Below are 18306 nucleotides of genomic sequence, written 5' to 3'. Positions count from 1 at the left end.
GACCGTTTCATGCACATTTTAAATACACACTGTGTAATTGTTACTGTAATGTTCTGAAAAAGGCCAAATGTACAAACATAAGTGATGCAGTATCCGGAGTAACTACTTTACTATCTACTTGAATTGATCGGTTGATCATGGCAGTGGCCAGATTGCAGGTGTACTTTGCAAGGAAATGTGATGTTACTTATGTGTGTGTTACCCGAAATTGCTGTATACTATGCATTGGTTGTTTGAATCACATTGGGTATTTACGTTTACCGGAACAGAAGCTTATAATTGAATTGAACCTTACAAGCTCTACTACTTACATCTGGGAATATCGATATAAGTATTGTGATCATTGCATGCAGCCAAGTACACATCCACTTAATACAACTACAGTGGATTTTTGACCCTCATATTAGACTACCTGATTAAAATAAAATTAAAGTGGGTGTGGTAATCTTAATATCAGTATTATGGACTGATGATATTATGGACTGATGATATATAATATAAGGACTGATTAGGTAGTAGACCCTGTAACCCACCAATTGTGATATTTTACTATTCATGTGACCAAGGCCTCTCTGGGGGGCCGAAACGTTATGTGTTTGACACAATAAAGGTGTTTGGAACAATCTATGGTGCCTGCTTATGTGTTAAGCAGTATCTCACAAAAGTGAGTGCACCCCTCACATTTTTGTAAATATTTTGTTATATCTTTTCATGTGACAACACTGAAGAAATTACACTTTGCTAAAATGTAAAGTAGTGAGTGTACAGCCTGTATAACAGTGTAAATTTGCTGTCCCTTCAAAATAACTCAACACACAGCCATTAATGTCTAAACCGTTGGCAACAAAAGGGAGTATACCCCTAAGTGGAAATGTCCAAATTGGGACCAAAGTGTCAATATTTTGTGTGGCCACCATTATTTTCCAGCACTGCCTTAACCCATGGAGTTCACCAAAGCTTCACAGGTTGCTACTAGAGTCCTCTTCCACTCCTCCATGATGACATCATGGAGCTGGTGGATGTTAGAGACCTTGCGCTCCCCCACCTTCCATTTGAGGATGCCCCACAGATGCTCAATAGGGTTTAGGTCTGGAGACATGCTTGGCCAGTCCATCACCTTTACCCTCAGCTTCTTTAGCAAGGCAGTGGTTGTCTTGGAGGTGTGTTTGGGGTTGTTATCATGTTGGATTACTGCCCTGCGGCCCAGTTTCCGAAGGAAGGGGATCATGCTCTGCTTCAGTATGTCACAGTACATGTTGGCATTCATGGTTCCCTCAATGAACTGTAGCACCCCAGTTCCGGCAGCACTCATGCAGGCCCAGACCATGACACTCCCACCACCATGCTTGACTGTAGGCTAGACACACTTGTCTTTGTACTCCTTACCTGGTTGCCGAAAACACACGCTTGACACCATCTGAACCAAATAAGTTTATCTTGGTCTCATCAGAACACAGGACATGGTTCCAGTAATCCATGTCCTTAGCCTGCAAACAGTTTGCTGAAGACAAGCAGACTATCTTGTGCATCATCTTTAGAAGAGGCTTCCTTCTGGGACGGCAGCCATGCAGACCAATTTGATGCAGTGTGCGGCGTATGGTCTGAGCACTGACAGGCTGACCCCCCACCCCTTCAACCTTTGCAGCAATGCTGTCAGCACTCATATGTCGATTTCCCAAAGACAACCTCTGGATATGATGCTGAGCATGTGCACTCAACTTCTTTGGTCGACCATGGTGAGGCCTGTTCTGAGTGGAACCTGTCCTGTGAAACCGCTGTATGGTCTTCCCCACCATGCTGCAGCTCAGTTTCAGGGTCTTGGCAATCTTCTTATAGCCTAGGCCATCTTTATGTAGAGCAATACATTTTTTTTCAGATCCTCAGAGAGTTCTTTGCCATGAGGTGCCATGTTGAACTTCCAGTGACCAGTATGAGAGTGTGTGATAGCGATAACCCCAAATTTAACAGACCTGCTCTCCATTCACACCTGAGACCTTGTAACACTAACGAGTCACATGACACCGGGGAGAGAAAATGCCTAATTATGCCCAATTTGGAGAGGGTTGTACTCACTTTTGTTGCCAATGGTTTAGACCTTAATGGATGTGTGTTGAGCTATTTTGAGGGGACAGCAAATTTACACTGTTATACAGGATGTACACTCACTGCTTTACAAAGTGTCATTTCTTCAGTGTTGTCACATGAAAAGATATAATGAAATATTTACAAAAATGTGAGCTCTCTCTCTCTGCAGTTAAGTAGAAAACATGTAAAAGCATATTTATTCAGTATTCACATTTAATAAAGTGTTATACTGTGTATTTACTATAGATATTAAAGGGAATGTCATTTTTTAGCAATGAGTGGTTGGTTTTTAAAAATACTTTTAAAAACCGTTGCACTTTAATTGATGAAACTTTACATTGCACCGGATTTGTAGAAATACTTACATTTTTCTTCTCCAAAGCCGGATTGCAGATCCCAGCCTCAGTTCCTCTGTACTGACGTCAGAAATGACAAAACCGGCTTCCACCAATCATGGCTTCCCCCCCAGAGCGTCCATCTCGTGATGCCCGGCTGTGATTGGAGGAAGCTGGTTTTGTCATTGCTGTGTTTGTACAGCAGGAAGAAGAAGGCGGGGGATTGTCGATCCGGCTTTGCAGAAGTAAAAGGTAAGTATTTTTAAAAACCGGGCACTCATTGCTGAAAATTGATATTCACTTTAACATCCCAATGCTTTTCACATAGGGGGATATGCTCTAAGTATTTTTAAATAGATATTCCTATATATATCTCTGTGTGTGTATATGTGTGTTTGTATGTATGTATGTGTGTGTGTGTGTGTATATATATATATATATATATATATATATATATATATATATATATATATATATATATATATATATACAAAATAAGAAGAGTATTGCATTGAGCAATGATACTTTTTTATTGGACTAACTATATATTTATAAGTTGACAAGCTTTCGGAAGTATTCCTTCCTTTTTCAAGTCTGGAACATTATAGAGAGAAAGATTTTACAAAAAACATATTCTGCTATATGAAGAACATTGGAAAGGGAAATATTTACATTTTGAAATCGGGTTTGCGCGCAAGTAGGGTGTTGGTTTTTATCTTTTATAAGGGAATACTTTATTTAATGCAAGATATCCTCACTTCGACTTTTTGTGTGCATCAGGTTAGCAAGCTAAAATGTTTAACTTTCAGTTTGTAATACGAGCGCTACCTTACTCGCGCTACCTTACTCGCGCAAAAAGCTTCTAGCTGAGTTAGTGCGCGAGTGGGAGCGTTAAATACTGCTCCACTTGTAATCTGGCCCTAATTTCTTCTGTTAAGTGTGATCAGTCCACGGGTCATCATTACTTCTGGGATATTACTCCTCCCCAACAGGAAGTGCAAGAGGATTCACCCAGCAGAGCTGCATATAGCTCCTCCCCTCTACGTCACTCCCAGTCATTCTCTTGCACCCAACGACTAGATAGGATGTGTGAGAGGACTATGGTGATTATACTTAGTTTTATATCTTCAATCAAAAGTTTGTTATTTTAAAATAGCACCGGAGTGTGTTATTATCTCTCTGGCAGAGTTTGAAGAAGAATCTACCAGAGTTTTTGTTATGATTTTAGCCGGAGTAGTTAAGATCATATTGCTGTTTCTCGGCCATCTGAGGAGAGGTAAACTTCAGATCAGGGGACAGCGGGCAGATGAATCTGCATAGAGGTATGTAGCAGTTTTTATTTTCTGACAATGGAATTGATGAGAAAATCCTGCCATACCGATATAATGTCATGTATGTATACTTTACACTTCAGTATTCTGGGGAATGGTACTTCACTAGAATTACACTGTAAGAAATACATAAAGCTGTTTAATAACTAGAGATTATGTTTAACGTTTTTGCTGGAATGTAAAATCGTTTTCATTTACTGAGGTACTGAGTGAATAAATGTTTGGGCACTATTTTTCCACTTGGCAGTTGCTTAATCTGTTTTTCTGACAGTTTCTGTTCTCCCTCACTGCTGTGTGTGAGGGGGAGGGGCCGTTTTTTTGGCGCTTTTTCTGCATCAAATATTTCAGTCAGCAACTCATTGTATTCCCTGCATGATCCGGTTCATCTCTACAGAGCTCAGGGGTCTTCAAAACTTATTTTGAGGGAGGTAATTTCTCTCAGCAGAGCTGTGAGAATTATAGTTTGACTGAGATAAAAAACGTTTATTCTGTAATTTGTTTCCTGCTTTCAGAATTTATCTTTTCTAATGGGATTAAACCTTTGCTAAAGTTGTGTTGTTTACAAGGATTGAGGCTATAACTGTTTCAATTTATTAATTTTCAACTGTCATAGATGATCTGTGCTTCTTAAAGGCACAGTACGTTTTAATATTATTCTAATTGAATTGTATTTCCAAGTTGCAAGTTTATTTGCTAGTGTGTTAAACATGTCTGATTCAGAGGATGATACCTGTGTCATTTGTTGCAATGCCAAAGTGGAGCCCAATAGAAATTTATGTACTAACTGTATTGATGCTACTTTAAATAAAAGTCAATCTGTACAAATTGAACAAATTTCACCAAACAACGAGGGGAGAGTTATGCCGACTAACTCGCCTCACGTGTCAGTACCTACATCTCCCGCTCAGAGGGAGGTGCGTGATATTGTAGCGCCGAGTACATCTGAGCGGCCATTACAAATCACATTACAGGATATGGCTACTGTTATGACTGAGGTTTTGGCTAAATTACCAGAACTAAGAGGTAAGCGTGATCACTCTGGGGTGAGAACAGAGTGCGCTGATAATATTAGGGCCATGTCAGACACTGCGTCACAGGTGGCAGAACATGAGGACGGAGAACTTCATTCTGTGGGTGACGGTTCTGATCCAAACAGACTGGATTCAGATATTTTAAATTTAAACTGGAAAACCTCCGTGTATTACTAGGGGAGGTGTTAGCGGCTCTGAATGATTGTAACACAGTTGCAATACCAGAGAAAATGTGTAGGTTGGATAAATATTTTGCGGTACCGACGAGTACTGAGGTTTTTCCTATACCTAAGAGACTTACTGAAATTGTTACTAAGGAGTGGGATAGACCCGGTGTGCCGTTCTCACCCCCTCCGATATTTAGAAAAATGTTTCCAATAGACGCCACCACAAGGGACTTATGGCAAACGGTCCCTAAGGTGGAGGGAGCAGTTTCTACCTTAGCTAAGCGTACCACTATCCCGGTGGAGGATAGCTGTGCTTTTTCAGATCCAATGGATAAAAAGTTAGAGGGTTACCTTAAGAAAATGTTTGTTCAACAAGGTTTTATATTGCAACCCCTTGCATGCATTGCGCCGATCACGGTTGCAGCGGCATTCTGGATTGAGTCTCTGGAAGAGAACATTGGTTCAGCTACTCTGGACGACATTACGGACAGGCTTAGAGTCCTTAAACTAGCTAATTCATTCATTTCGGAGGCCGTAGTACATCTTACTAAACTTACGGCGAAGAATTCAGGATTCGCCATTCAGGCACGCAGGGCGCTGTGGCTAAAATCCTGGTCAGCTGATGTTACTTCTAAGTCTAAATTGCTTAATATACCTTTCAAAGGGCAGACCTTATTCGGGCCCGGGTTGAAAGAGATTATCGCTGACATTACAGGAGGTAAAGGCCATGCCCTGCCTCAGGACAAAGCCAAAGCCAAGACTAGACAGTCTAATTTTCGTTCCTTTCGTAATTTCAAAGCTGGAGCAGCATCAACTTCCTCTGCACCAAAACAGGAAGGAGCTGTTGCTCGCTACAGACAAGGCTGGAAACCTAACCAGTCCTGGAACAAGGGCAAGCAGACTAGGAAACCTGCTGCTGCCCCTAAGACAGCATGAATTGAGGGCCCCCGATCCGGGATCGGATCTAGTGGGGGGCAGACTTTCTCTCTTCGCCCAGGCTTGGGCAAGAGATGTTCAGGATCCCTGGGCGCTAGAGATAATATCTCAGGGATACCTTCTGGACTTCAAATACTCTCCTCCAAGAGAGAGATTTCATCTGTCAAGATTGTCAACAATCCAGACAAAGAAAGAGGCGTTTCTACGCTGCGTACAAGAGCTCTTGTTAATGGGAGTAATCCATCCAGTTCCACGATCGGAACAGGGACAGGGGTTTTACTCAAATCTGTTTGTGGTTCCCAAAAAAGAGGGAACTTTCAGACCAATCCTGGACTTAAAGATCCTAAACAAATTCCTAAGAGTTCCATCGTTCAAGATGGAGACTATTCGGACAATTTTACCTATGATCCAAGAGGGTCAGTACATGACCACTGTAGATTTAAAAGATACTTACCTTCACATACCGATTCACAAAGATCATTATCGGTACCTAAGGTTTGCCTTCCTAGACAGGCATTACCAGTTTGTGGCTCTTCCATTCGGATTGGCTACAGCTCCAAGAATCTTCACAAAGGTTCTGGGTGCTCTTCTGGCGGTACTAAGACCGCGGGGAATCTCGGTAGCTCCATACCTAGACGACATTCTGATACAATCTTTCAAACTGCCAAGTCTCATACAGAGTTAGTGCTGGCATTTCTAAGTTCACATGGATGGAAGGTGAACGAAAAGAAAAGTTCACTCGTTCCACTCACAAGAGTTCCCTTCCTGGGGACTCTTATAGATTCTGTAGAAATGAAGATTTACCTGACAGAGGACAGGCTAACAAGACTTCAAAGTGCTTGCCGCACCCTTCATTCCATTCAACACCCGTCAGTGGCTCAATGCATGGAGGGAATCGGCTTAATGGTAGCAGCAATGGACATAGTACCCTTTGCACGCTTACACCTCAGACCACTGCAACTGTGCATGCTAAGTCAGTGGAATGGGGATTACTCAGACTTATCCCCTTCTCTGAATCTGGATCAAGAGACCAGAAATTCTCTTCTATGGTGGCTTTCTCGGCCACATCTGTCCAGGGGGATGCCATTCAGCAGACCAGACTGGACAATTGTAACAACAGACGCCAGCCTTCTAGGTTGGGGTGCCGTCTGGAATTCTCTGAAGGCTCAGGGACAATGGAGTCAGGAGGAGAGTCTCCTGCCAATAAACATTCTGGAATTGAGAGCAGTTCTCAATGCCCTCCTGGCTTGGCCCCAGTTGACAACTCGGGGGTTCATCAGGTTTCAGTCGGACAACATCACGACTGTAGCTTACATCAACCATCAGGGAGGGACAAGAAGCTCCCTAGCTATGATGGAAGTATCAAAGATAATTCTCTGGGCAGAGTCTCACTCTTGCCACCTGTCAGCAATCCACATCCCGGGAGTGGAGAACTGGGAGGCGGATTTCTTAAGTCGTCAGACTTTTCATCCGGGGGAGTGGGAACTTCATCCGGAGGTCTTTGCCCAAATACTTCGACGTTGGGGCAAACCAGAGATAGATCTCATGGCGTCTCGACAGAACGCCAAGCTTCCTCGTTACGGGTCCAGATCCAGGGATCCAGGAGCAGTCCTGATAGATGCTCTGACAGCACCTTGGGACTTCAGGATGGCTTACGTGTTTCCACCCTTCCCGTTGCTTCCGCGATTGATTGCCAGAATCAAACAAGAGAGAGCATCAGTGATTCTAATAGCACCTGCGTGGCCACGCAGGACTTGGTATGCAGACCTGGTGGACATGTCATCCTGTCCACCTTGGTCTCTACCTCTGAAACAGGACCTTCTGATACAGGGTCCCTTCAAACATCAAAATCTAACTTCTCTGAAGCTGACTGCTTGGAAATTGAACGCTTGATTTTATCAAGACGTGGGTTTTCTGAGTCAGTTATTGATACCTTAATACAGGCTAGGAAACCTGTTACCAGAAAGATTTACCATAAAATATGGCGTAAATACCTATATTGGTGTGAATCCAAAGGTTACTCTTGGAGTAAGGTTAGGATTCCTAGGATATTGTCTTTTCTACAAGAAGGTTTAGAAAAGGGTTTATCTGCTAGTTCATTAAAGGGACAGATCTCAGCTCTGTCCATTCTGTTACACAAACGTCTGTCAGAAGTTCCTGACGTCCAGGCTTTTTGTCAGGCTTTGACCAGGATTAAGCCTGTGTTTAAAACTGTTGCTCCACCATGGAGTCTAAACCTTGTTCTTAATGTTTTTCAGGGCGTTCCGTTTGAACCCCTTCATTCCATTGATATAAAGTTGTTATCTTGGAAAGTTCTATTTTTAATGGCTATTTCCTCGGCTCGAAGAGTCTCTGAATTATCAGCCTTACATTGTGATTCTCCTTATTTGATTTTTCATTCGGATAAGGTAGTCCTGCGTACTAAACCTGGGTTCTTACCTAAGGTAGTTACTAACAGGAATATCAATCAAGAGATTGTTGTTCCTTCTTTATGCCCAAATCCTTCTTCAAAGAAGGAACGTCTACTGCACAACCTGGATGTAGTCCGTGCTCTAAAATTTTACTTACAGGCAACTAAGGAATTTCGACAAACGTCTTCTCTGTTTGTCATTTACTCTGGGCAGAGGAGAGGTCAAAAAGCTTCCGCTACCTCTCTTTCTTTTTGGCTTCGTAGCATAATTCGTTTAGCTTATGAGACTGCTGGACAGCAGCCTCCTGAAAGAATTACAGCTCATTCTACTAGAGCTGTGGCTTCCACTTGGGCCTTCAAGAATGAGGCCTCTGTTGAACAGATTTGCAAGGCTGCAACTTGGTCTTCGCTTCATACTTTTTCCAAATTTTACAAATTTGACACTTTTGCTTCATCGGAGGCTATTTTTGGGAGAAAGGTTCTTCAGGCAGTGGTTCCTTCTGTATAAAGAGCCTGCCTATCCCTCCCGTCATCCGTGTACTTTTGCTTTGGTATTGGTATCCCAGAAGTAATGATGACCCGTGGACTGATCACACTTAACAGAAGAAAACATAATTTATGCTTACCTGATAAATTCCTTTCTTCTGTAGTGTGATCAGTCCACGGCCCGCCCTGTTTTTAAGGCAGGTAAATATTTTTTAATTTATACTCCAGTCACCACTTCACCCTTGGCTTTTCCTTTCTCGTTGGTCCTTGGTCGAATGACTGGGAGTGACGTAGAGGGGAGGAGCTATATGCAGCTCTGCTGGGTGAATCCTCTTGCACTTCCTGTTGGGGAGGAGTAATATCCCAGAAGTAATGATGACCCGTGGACTGATCACACTACAGAAGAAAGGAATTTATCAGGTAAGCATAAATTATGTTTTTTTTAGAATACACTTTCAGATACATTTTAGTATAGAAATATTAAGCATAATGAAAAATGTTTCTAATTGAATTTTATTTACATGTCCCTTTTTAAATATTTCTTAACTTTTTGCGTGTACAAAAATACATTTGGATAACTGCCATTTATGATTGGGGGTTTAAGTAACTATAGAAACAGAATCTTTAAAGCATTTAGAGTACAGGCAGTCATAGTAGTTAGTGGGAGGAAGGTAAGGTAAATTAAACAAGACAAGGAAAAGTGCTAACAGCTATAGGATATACAGTTAGATAAAGGGGAAATATAAAAAGACATGAAAATTATTTTTATTTTTGTCATAAAAACAATTAGTTCAATAAATCTTTCTGCTATTACCAACTGTTTCAAATACTAATAGATTTGTTGGACCAAGAAATCAAAGTAAGAAATAATTTAAAATGTCTATAATTCATTTAACTACGCTACTAAATACCTTTGTTCCTCTTTGGATGTCTCTTAAATTAAAATATTTAAGTGACAACTAATCTTGTTGAAGGTTTAGCTTGTGCGACTACTTGTTAATCTCTGTAGTTTTCATTATTTAAATCTGAATATAAATTGAGTTGGCTCTTGCAGGGTCTGATTAATATGGTGTAGCAGTGGCTGCCATGGAAACCTTTTCACTTGGTGCACAAAAACTTCTACAGAGAGAAAAAAAGCAATTATTGATGGAAACAATGCAAAAATACACAATTTTAAGTTGAGCTATTACTTTATTGCATCAAACAATTTTGTGCATTTTTGCATTGTACAACACAGTTAAAGACAGTATTACCAAAGAGCTGAACATGTATTGACTTCTCTGTAATAGCATTACTGTAGTACACACACATATTAATTATATATATATATATATATATATATATATATATATATATATATATATATATTCTAAAGGGTTGCTAGGCATAATGTTGTATTCAAAGCAAAGATTAGCCTTAGAATAATATATAGATTTATTTCATTTTTACATTTTTATTAGTTGTTTAAGTCTTTAAAATATAAATGTAAAAGTTTAGTTTCTATAAAGTACTTTAGTTTCTGTAAATTAATGGGCACCGACATCATTGAACTAGTTTTCTATTTATCTCTGTTTGTGCAAACAAAGTTGTGTGGAATCCCTTTTAGATTGAGCAACCAAAATTGTGTTATAGGCACCTGCTGAACATCCCAAATTAGTACAAAGTTCTAAATACTCTGTCCATGACAAGTAGGTGCTCCCACCTCATCCGCTACCACATAGCCAGCCAATCCCAAACAGATTGTGATACCTTGCTAAATGTTATAAAACCAGTCCCTCGGGAATCCCCAATTGCTCTTGAAGGTAACGACTGAATGTACCATCTGCACTTATACACCAGATGGTACATTCAATCGTTTCCTTCAAGAGCCTCCGGGCCGTAGCAGGTCCCCTCTTCGGATTACCTTCTGTCGGCGGGTGGCGTCATCACAAAAGCAGGATGGAGTTTTTGAAACCAAGAGTAGCTGAGAGAGGCAGATTTGAAGGGGTTTACTTTATTACCCAATACAGCAGCCACTTTCACCAAGTATGTAATATAATTCGGAAACATTTCCATATGCTCAAGGCAGATGATGGCTTGGTGGACGTGGCAGCCAAGGGAACATGATAGTCCCCACTCAGTTAAAGGGACACTGAACCCAAATTTTTCTTTCGTGATTCAGATAGAGCATGAAATTTTAAGCAACTTTCTAATTTTACTCCTATTATCAAATTTTCTTTATTTGAAATGCAAGAATGTAAGTTTAGATGCCTGCCCATTTTTGGTGAACAACCTGGGTTGTCCTTACTGATTGGTGGATAAATTCATCCACCAAAAAAAATGTGCTGTCCAGAGTACTGAACAAAAAAAAAACCTAAAGATAGCAAGAGAATGAAGAAAAATTGATAATAGGAGTAAATTAGAAAGTTGCTTAAAATTGCATGCGCTATCTGAATCACAAAAGAAAAAATTTGGGTTCAGTGTCCCTTTAAAGCTGATTACAACGGAAAGTTCATCATGAGTGCGGCCACGGGGGAAAGGTTTAAACATTACTCTTGTCTCAACTGTAGGTCAGTTTACGTGGTGTACCTTCTCACATGTATTGAATGTGGGATACAGTACGTGGGGCTCACAAGTAGAGAGGTCAGACATAGAATCAGTGAGCATTTATCCGGTATAAAACTAGGGAAACTGACCACTCCCCTAGTGCAACATTTTAAGCATGAACACAATAAAGACGCCAAGTCTCTGAGATGGACAATAATAGAGGTAGTAAGGTGTAAGGAGAGAGGGGGGATAGAGACAAGCTTTTGGCAAAAGGGAGGTGTTTTTGTATACACAGGCTCAAAACTAGAGTTCCGGAGGGATTAAACTCTGAATATGATGTCATAAATTTTTGGGAGTAATAGGTTTTGAGCCTGTGTGGACAAACACTCAAATAGTTATTTCCTGTTTATGCTCCATGTGTAGCCCCTCCCCCTCCTTCCACATTCTCTGCAGGGTGTATATTTGCTTTATATATGCTGGTTTTAAGTTTCTTTTCCCTCCCTTTGGGGAATATAAGTAAGATCCTAGTCATACACAGTTCAGGTTGGAGTTTATGTGCAGATAAGAATATCACACATAATAATGTGTAATTTATTTGTACAAGTGTGTATATCTTTTAGCTATGAGTTAGGCTAAGGGCCTCAAAGTATGCCATAAACTCCTTTCTTATATGTCATAACAATCACTGCGCACTTCTTGATATGATTTATGAGTTTAGATGACATTGTTATATTAGATTATGCACCCACTATACAGGCAACGAGGTATAGACTGCATTTAGAAAATGCGTATTGACATATGGGAGAGATATCCCTGTGGATAATGCGAGTATAGAGGTGTATGGATGTAACTTTGTGACATTGTTACTTTGTATTGCTGATTGTATTAGGTAAAACTGTCAATGTAAATATGTGAATACACCATTGTTTATAATTGCAATTTAAGTTGTCATGAGGGTGGAGACTGGGAGTTTTCACTCCAGGTATGGTTTTAAGTACAAGAGTGTGTACTTAAGGTCGGATTGGACCGTCGGACTGTAGCTACGATTACGGCTTTTCAGCCGAAACGCGTCAGCAGAAAGTCTAGGAGTGAGCTCCTACTCTCCATCCACATAACCGCTGTGTGAAAAGCATTTCTACATGTGGATTTCTTAAAAGTCGTGGAAAATAAGTTATATTTTAAACTCTGCTTAGATTGCTCCTTCATTGAATTTCTGTGAGTCTATCCCTTTTAGATTATACTATGTTCCATGTAGCCTTGTTTGGACAGTCTCTTTTATTGCCTGTTTTATATCTGTCCTTGCCTAAATGTATTCAGCAGGGGAAACAGATAAGGAGCACCACCCATTACTGTATAGAAACTCAGTGGAATTTAGAAAACCATCAATTGTCAGTTAAATTACAGGAAAAGGGAACAAAATAAATAAAGTATATTGCAAGTTATTTTATTTTAACTACACATATACATTTTATATTACAATTTCATACTGTTTAAAATCCCTTTAGCCACCCTGTGACAGAAACAGTACATATTCACAGATTAGTGACATTGTTGTCTTTTTAACAAGCTATATAGAACACCTATTACATTTAGTGTACACGATACAGAGCAGGAGCTGTACAGTGGCTGTATTATGCATAGGTTTGTTTTTTTAATTAACTTGAGATATATATACAGTGTATGTGTGTATGTGTATATATATATATATATATATATATATATATGTGTGTATATATATATATATATATATATATATATATATCTTATATATTGATATATATATATATATATATGTGTGTATATATATATATATATATATATATATATATATATATGTGTGTATATATATATATATATATATATATATAATATCTTATATATTGTGCAAGGTACAGATGTAGGAAAAAAGATTAAAGCTGGCAACATCTCTGTTCTCTAAATGCACATCACTTCTGCCCAGTATAAAGATGCAGAGCTTCTCCAAACAGCAGCACCTGTAATGGTTTGAAATAGGAAAAGACTTTGAAGAGTTACAAGAAGGAAAAACAACTTATGAGTTTGTTTTTGTTTGTTTTTTTATTTGTTTTTTTAATATTTCAGCTCTCACCAACACGTCCAATCTCAACTCATTGATAAGACTCCAGATTAGCTGATTCCTGACTCCACATACATTTTTTTAGTGTAGCTGCCCCCCTCATTACCCTACCCCCCTCCCAGATCCCTTTCTCTAAATGGATCCCACATAGGATCCCCCTAATTGCCCTTCCTCCCTCCTTCCCAGCTTTTTTTTTCCCCTAATGTGTTGCGTGGCGTAGCGGTCCCACCCACTCCTGCCCGCCTCCTCCAGCGATGGGTCGCCCACCCACCTCCCTCATTACACTCCCACCCACCAACAATCAGCACCACAGCTGTGCGATGCAGAGATGGCCACAGAGTCATGCAGAAATAGCACAATCTCGCTATTTTGAGCGAGATCACGGCATAGAGAAGCCCAGGACTGCAGCGACATACAGGGTACGGCGCTGGTCATTAAGGAGATAGTATACTGTAAAAAAAAATTCCATTAATTTGTTTCCAATCACTTTTTTTACCAGCTGCAGAGTATAAAATGTATGAGAATTTGCTTTTTAATGTTTATTTTGTGTTTTGAAGACACCACTTAATAAAACGTGTTGAGCTTGTAGGTATAATCAGATTTCATTACTTTATCACCTTTTTTTATTTTTATTATCTTATCTCTTCTATACCCCACTGGGAGTGTAATTTCTTCTGCTGGCTGTGTTTACACAGCTTATCTATAGCTTGGACCTTAGGCCAGAAACTTTCATAATATGTGGGGATACTACAGGCTAAATCCGCTATTTCAAATGCCAATATAAGGGTAAACAATTTAATGTACTCCAGCAGGTAAAGTGGAACATTGGGAACAAATTTTTAAGGTGTTCACATTTTTTTCTACTATGTATTGTACACATTTACACTGTGTTCAATTTTGTACAATTGTATGTTATTTGTTTAAGCAGACTGTGTTTGTCTTTTGTTGTGATCCCATTTATGGCCGCTCATAAACAGGGTGGATAAAAAATTTTTTATTTTTTATTTAAATCAGATTTTTCTAAAGACAGCTTTCTATTTAAGATACATTGTATCTTGCATATTCGTAAGATACATATACATACATTGCATTTTCATAAGATACATTCATCCTAAAATAAGGATTTGTTTTTAATTATGTAGCATGAGGCTGTATATTCATGGCTGCAATGTTTAAAGGGACACTGAACCCAAAAATGTTTCTTTCGTGATTCGGATAGAGCGTGCAATTTTAATCAACTTTCTAATGTATTCCTATTATCAATTTCTCTTCGTTCTCTTGCTATCTTTACCTAGGTATGCTTTTCAACAAAGGATAATGAGAATGAATCAAATGAGATAAAATAAGTACATTGGAACTTTATTTAAAACTGCATGTTCTAATCTGAATCGTGAAAGTTTAATTTGATTTTACTGTCCCTTTAATCCCATTGTTCCCCTGTAATTCTATATACACATAACCAAGTTTCAAGAAGTTCAATTAATATAAGATTGGAGTGGAACAGATCTGCACAAGGACCGAAGTGTGAGGAGGGAGGGGGAAAGCAGTAAAAATGAAAGTGAAACCTTTTAATGGTATTGTTTTAGTTAAATAAACAATTTGTAATTATTAAGTTAATAATTTAAATTTAAATATAACAATTTTTTTATTAAGTTATTTATTATTAAGGTAATGATTATTTTACTCCTTGCAATAAAGTACACCTGAAAAATGTTATCAAATATTAATGGTTAACCTATTAAACAGGAGATAGTACACCTCCCAATAATTAAATCAATTTCACCCTGTTCATAAATCCAGGTAATTACAAAAGGTTGACATATATTATGTTATAACTGTGTGTACACTCTATCATCTTTATCCTTGTCTCTTCTCTCTCCTCTTCTCTCTCCTCTTCTCTCTCCTCTCCTCTTTTCTCTCCTCTCCTCTTTTCTCTCCTCTTTTCTCTTCTCTCCTCTTTTCTCTCCTCTCCTATTTTTCTCTCCTCTTTTCTCCTCTCTCCTCTTCTCTCTCCTCTTCGCTCTCCTCTTCTCTTTCCTCTCCTCTCTTCTCTCTCCTCTTCTCTCTCTCCTCTCTCCTCTTCTCTCTCCTCTTCCCTCTCTCCTCTTCCCTCTCTCCTCTTCCCTCTCTCCTCTTCCCTTTCTCCTCTCTCCTCTTCTCTCTCTCCTCTTCCCCCTCTCCTCTTCTCTCTCTCCTCTTCTCTCTCTCCTCTTCTCCCTCTCCTCTTCTCTCCCCTCTCCTCTCCCCTCTCCTCTTCTCTCCTCTTCTCTCTCCTCTCTTCTCTTCTCCCTCTCCTCTTCTCCCTCTCCTCTCTCCTCTTCTCTCTCCTCTTCTCTCTCCTCTTCTCTCTCCTCTTCTCTCTCCTCTTCTCTCTCCTCTTCGCTCTCCTCTTCGCTCTCCTCTTCTCCTCTCTCTCCTCTTCTCTCTCCTCTTCTCCTCTCTCTCCTCTTCTCTCTCCTCTTCTCCTCTCTCTCCTCTTCTCCTCTCTCTCCTCTTCTCCTCTCTCTCCTCTTCCCTCTCATAATTTTACTTGTTGCTTTGTTTCAGAAAATGTATTTTAGAGTGTATTGTAAATATTTTTGTATAAACAAAAATATCTGATTTCTAAATCTTAAAATTCTAGTGAATTGGTATTTTCTCATGAAGAGTTTGAAGTTGTGTTGCTCTGCTGCTCTCCACTCTAACAGTTTGTTTTTTTGTTTGTTTTTTTTTAAAAAGAATGGCTGAACTCCATTATTGGCAGTAATAAACTTGGTGTATCTCTAGAGGCCATAATTGGCCGGATGTAATAGGAAATAATTTGTCAGACAAAAAGGGTGAAGCTGTGTACTTTCCATGTCACTGAAAAGGCTAAATATTAGCTTTTTTCTCTCTCTTCAATTTGAAGTTGTTTTTATTGGTTTTGCATAACATGTTTTAAATCCCTTGACAAGCAGGCAGTGCAGCCAATAGAAACTGTGCCACCTGCACTATGGGCCCGATTTTCTTAATCTCTTGTCTGGCTCTCCAGTGCTGCTAGATCCCTCAAATAATTATGGAAACTTCTAGATGTGAAGTAGAAACATCTACATTATAACATAATGAAAAACCTCTATGTTTTCTCCATGCCGACAAGTTGTTAATTAACCATATGCTCTGGTACGGCTGCTATTCTAAATGATGGGCTTTAACAGCTGATCCTTCAGGCTAGCACGCGCCATTTGTCAAGGGAGAGACAAAAAATGATCTTGCTGAGAAGGTAGCTGGGGAGTTTTTGAACCAACAAAAGTGTAATATGATAGTGAATATGATAGATTTAATACATTTATTTATGCTTTAGGATTAATGATTGTGACTTTACCATCACATGCATTCACAAAAGGTTTTGCTGCAAACCTGCTCTGATTCTCTGTATACTTTTTCTTGCAGAAATCTCTTTCAGGATCCCAGATATCATGTCTGTTGGCTCACAGGCAGTTCCCCCGGGAGGTCCTAATGGAATTCTTAGAAGTCAGTCATTTGCTGGCTTTAGTGGCATTCCAGAAAGAAGGTCACGGTAAGTACCTAATTTACAATACTAATGCTGGGGGCAATATATGCATTTAAGTAATGCAAGTGACAAATACATAAATGTACAGTTTGCCTCAAAGCTCAACTTTTATATAGCGATTATATAAACTACTTTAAAGACAAAAATAAAAAAAGCAACTTGCTTCTGCTGCAGTCAGAGTCATTAGTATTGTGATTACTGCCATATTATGAGGACAGCTGTTAGTTGGAGATAGTGAAGCTAAATATAGTTATATAGTGCTTCTAAATATAGTTGTATGGTCCCAGAGATATTTACACTCAATGAGAGATCTGCAGAAGACATTTTCCAACTGTAGTATGATATTTCTAATTAATCTCTGTAGTTAAGATGATTACTATCACTACTTGATCCATCAATCTGATTTAAATTGATCTTTATACAACTAAATAAGAGACTTTTAATTCCCTAAAGTTAAAAAAAAAAAAGAAAAATTAAGATATTCAACAATCTGCATGGAAAATGATCATACCTGTATAATAATGCATTGCCTTAGTTATGTGTATTAAGCCTAAAATGTTTATTACATTTTGTAATCTTTTAACATATATTTATCTTTATCTTGACACCATGATGGAAAGTTGACAGTTCTCTCCCATGTATATTAGAACATTGCCTTAAAAAAACTAATAAAAAAAACTGCTTTACTCATACTTAAATAGAACTACATAATTGCTGATTGTTATATATATATATATATATATATATATATATATATATATATATATATATATATATAAAAAATAAGAAAATATATATTATATGTATCAACACTAGCGTGTATAGGATACGAGAAAACACTGTAATAATAAGCTCAGCAGGTGATTATGCTTCAAATGAGCTATGGTGCAGACTCTCATAAAAATGTTATACAAAGAACAAAAAGAAGAGATCCGAATTTACAGCATAATTCTGAAAAGAGAGGGATATCTGCACTCTTGAATACCCAATGGGGTGCTCCATTTGTTTTTTATTGGGTATTCAAGAGTGCTGATATCCTTCTCTTTTCAGAATTATGCTGTAAATTCTTCTTTTTGTTCTTTGTATAACATAAACAAACAAATAGTAGATTATATCCAGCACTACCTATTTCAGGCTACAAATAATTCATACACCGTGTCACAAAAGAATGGAGACCACTCCAGGGGCTGCAAAAAAAAGATGGTTTATTTAAAAATTCTATCAAAAGTGCATGAAGATCGTTCCAGACTAGGATAAATTTATGATACTAAACTGGGTACCCCCTTTATGAAATTAGTGCATGTGTATATAAATATATCTCAAGGGATAGTTGAGCCAACAGTACATATCACATTAAATCGATAATTTCCATAAC

At 38.8% G+C, this 18306-nt stretch overlaps 1 protein-coding gene across 4 annotated transcripts in view; it reads left to right on the top strand.

Annotated features, from left to right (window-relative positions):
* RIPOR2 (RHO family interacting cell polarization regulator 2) overlaps nucleotides 1-18306 on the top strand; it is a 377286-nt gene that overhangs the window by 170759 nt on the left and 188221 nt on the right. For all 4 annotated transcript variants that reach the window (XM_053714808.1, XM_053714807.1, XM_053714810.1 and 1 more), the window contains exon 2: nucleotides 16811-16937. In XM_053714808.1, the coding sequence (XP_053570783.1) occupies nucleotides 16811-16937 (127 nt within the window). The remainder of the gene's footprint in view (nucleotides 1-16810; nucleotides 16938-18306) is intronic.

Source organism: Bombina bombina, chromosome 5 (genome assembly GCF_027579735.1).
Source record: "Bombina bombina isolate aBomBom1 chromosome 5, aBomBom1.pri, whole genome shotgun sequence".
Lineage (NCBI taxonomy): Eukaryota > Metazoa > Chordata > Amphibia > Anura > Bombinatoridae > Bombina > Bombina bombina.
This window is presented reverse-complemented; position numbering and strand designations above follow the sequence as displayed.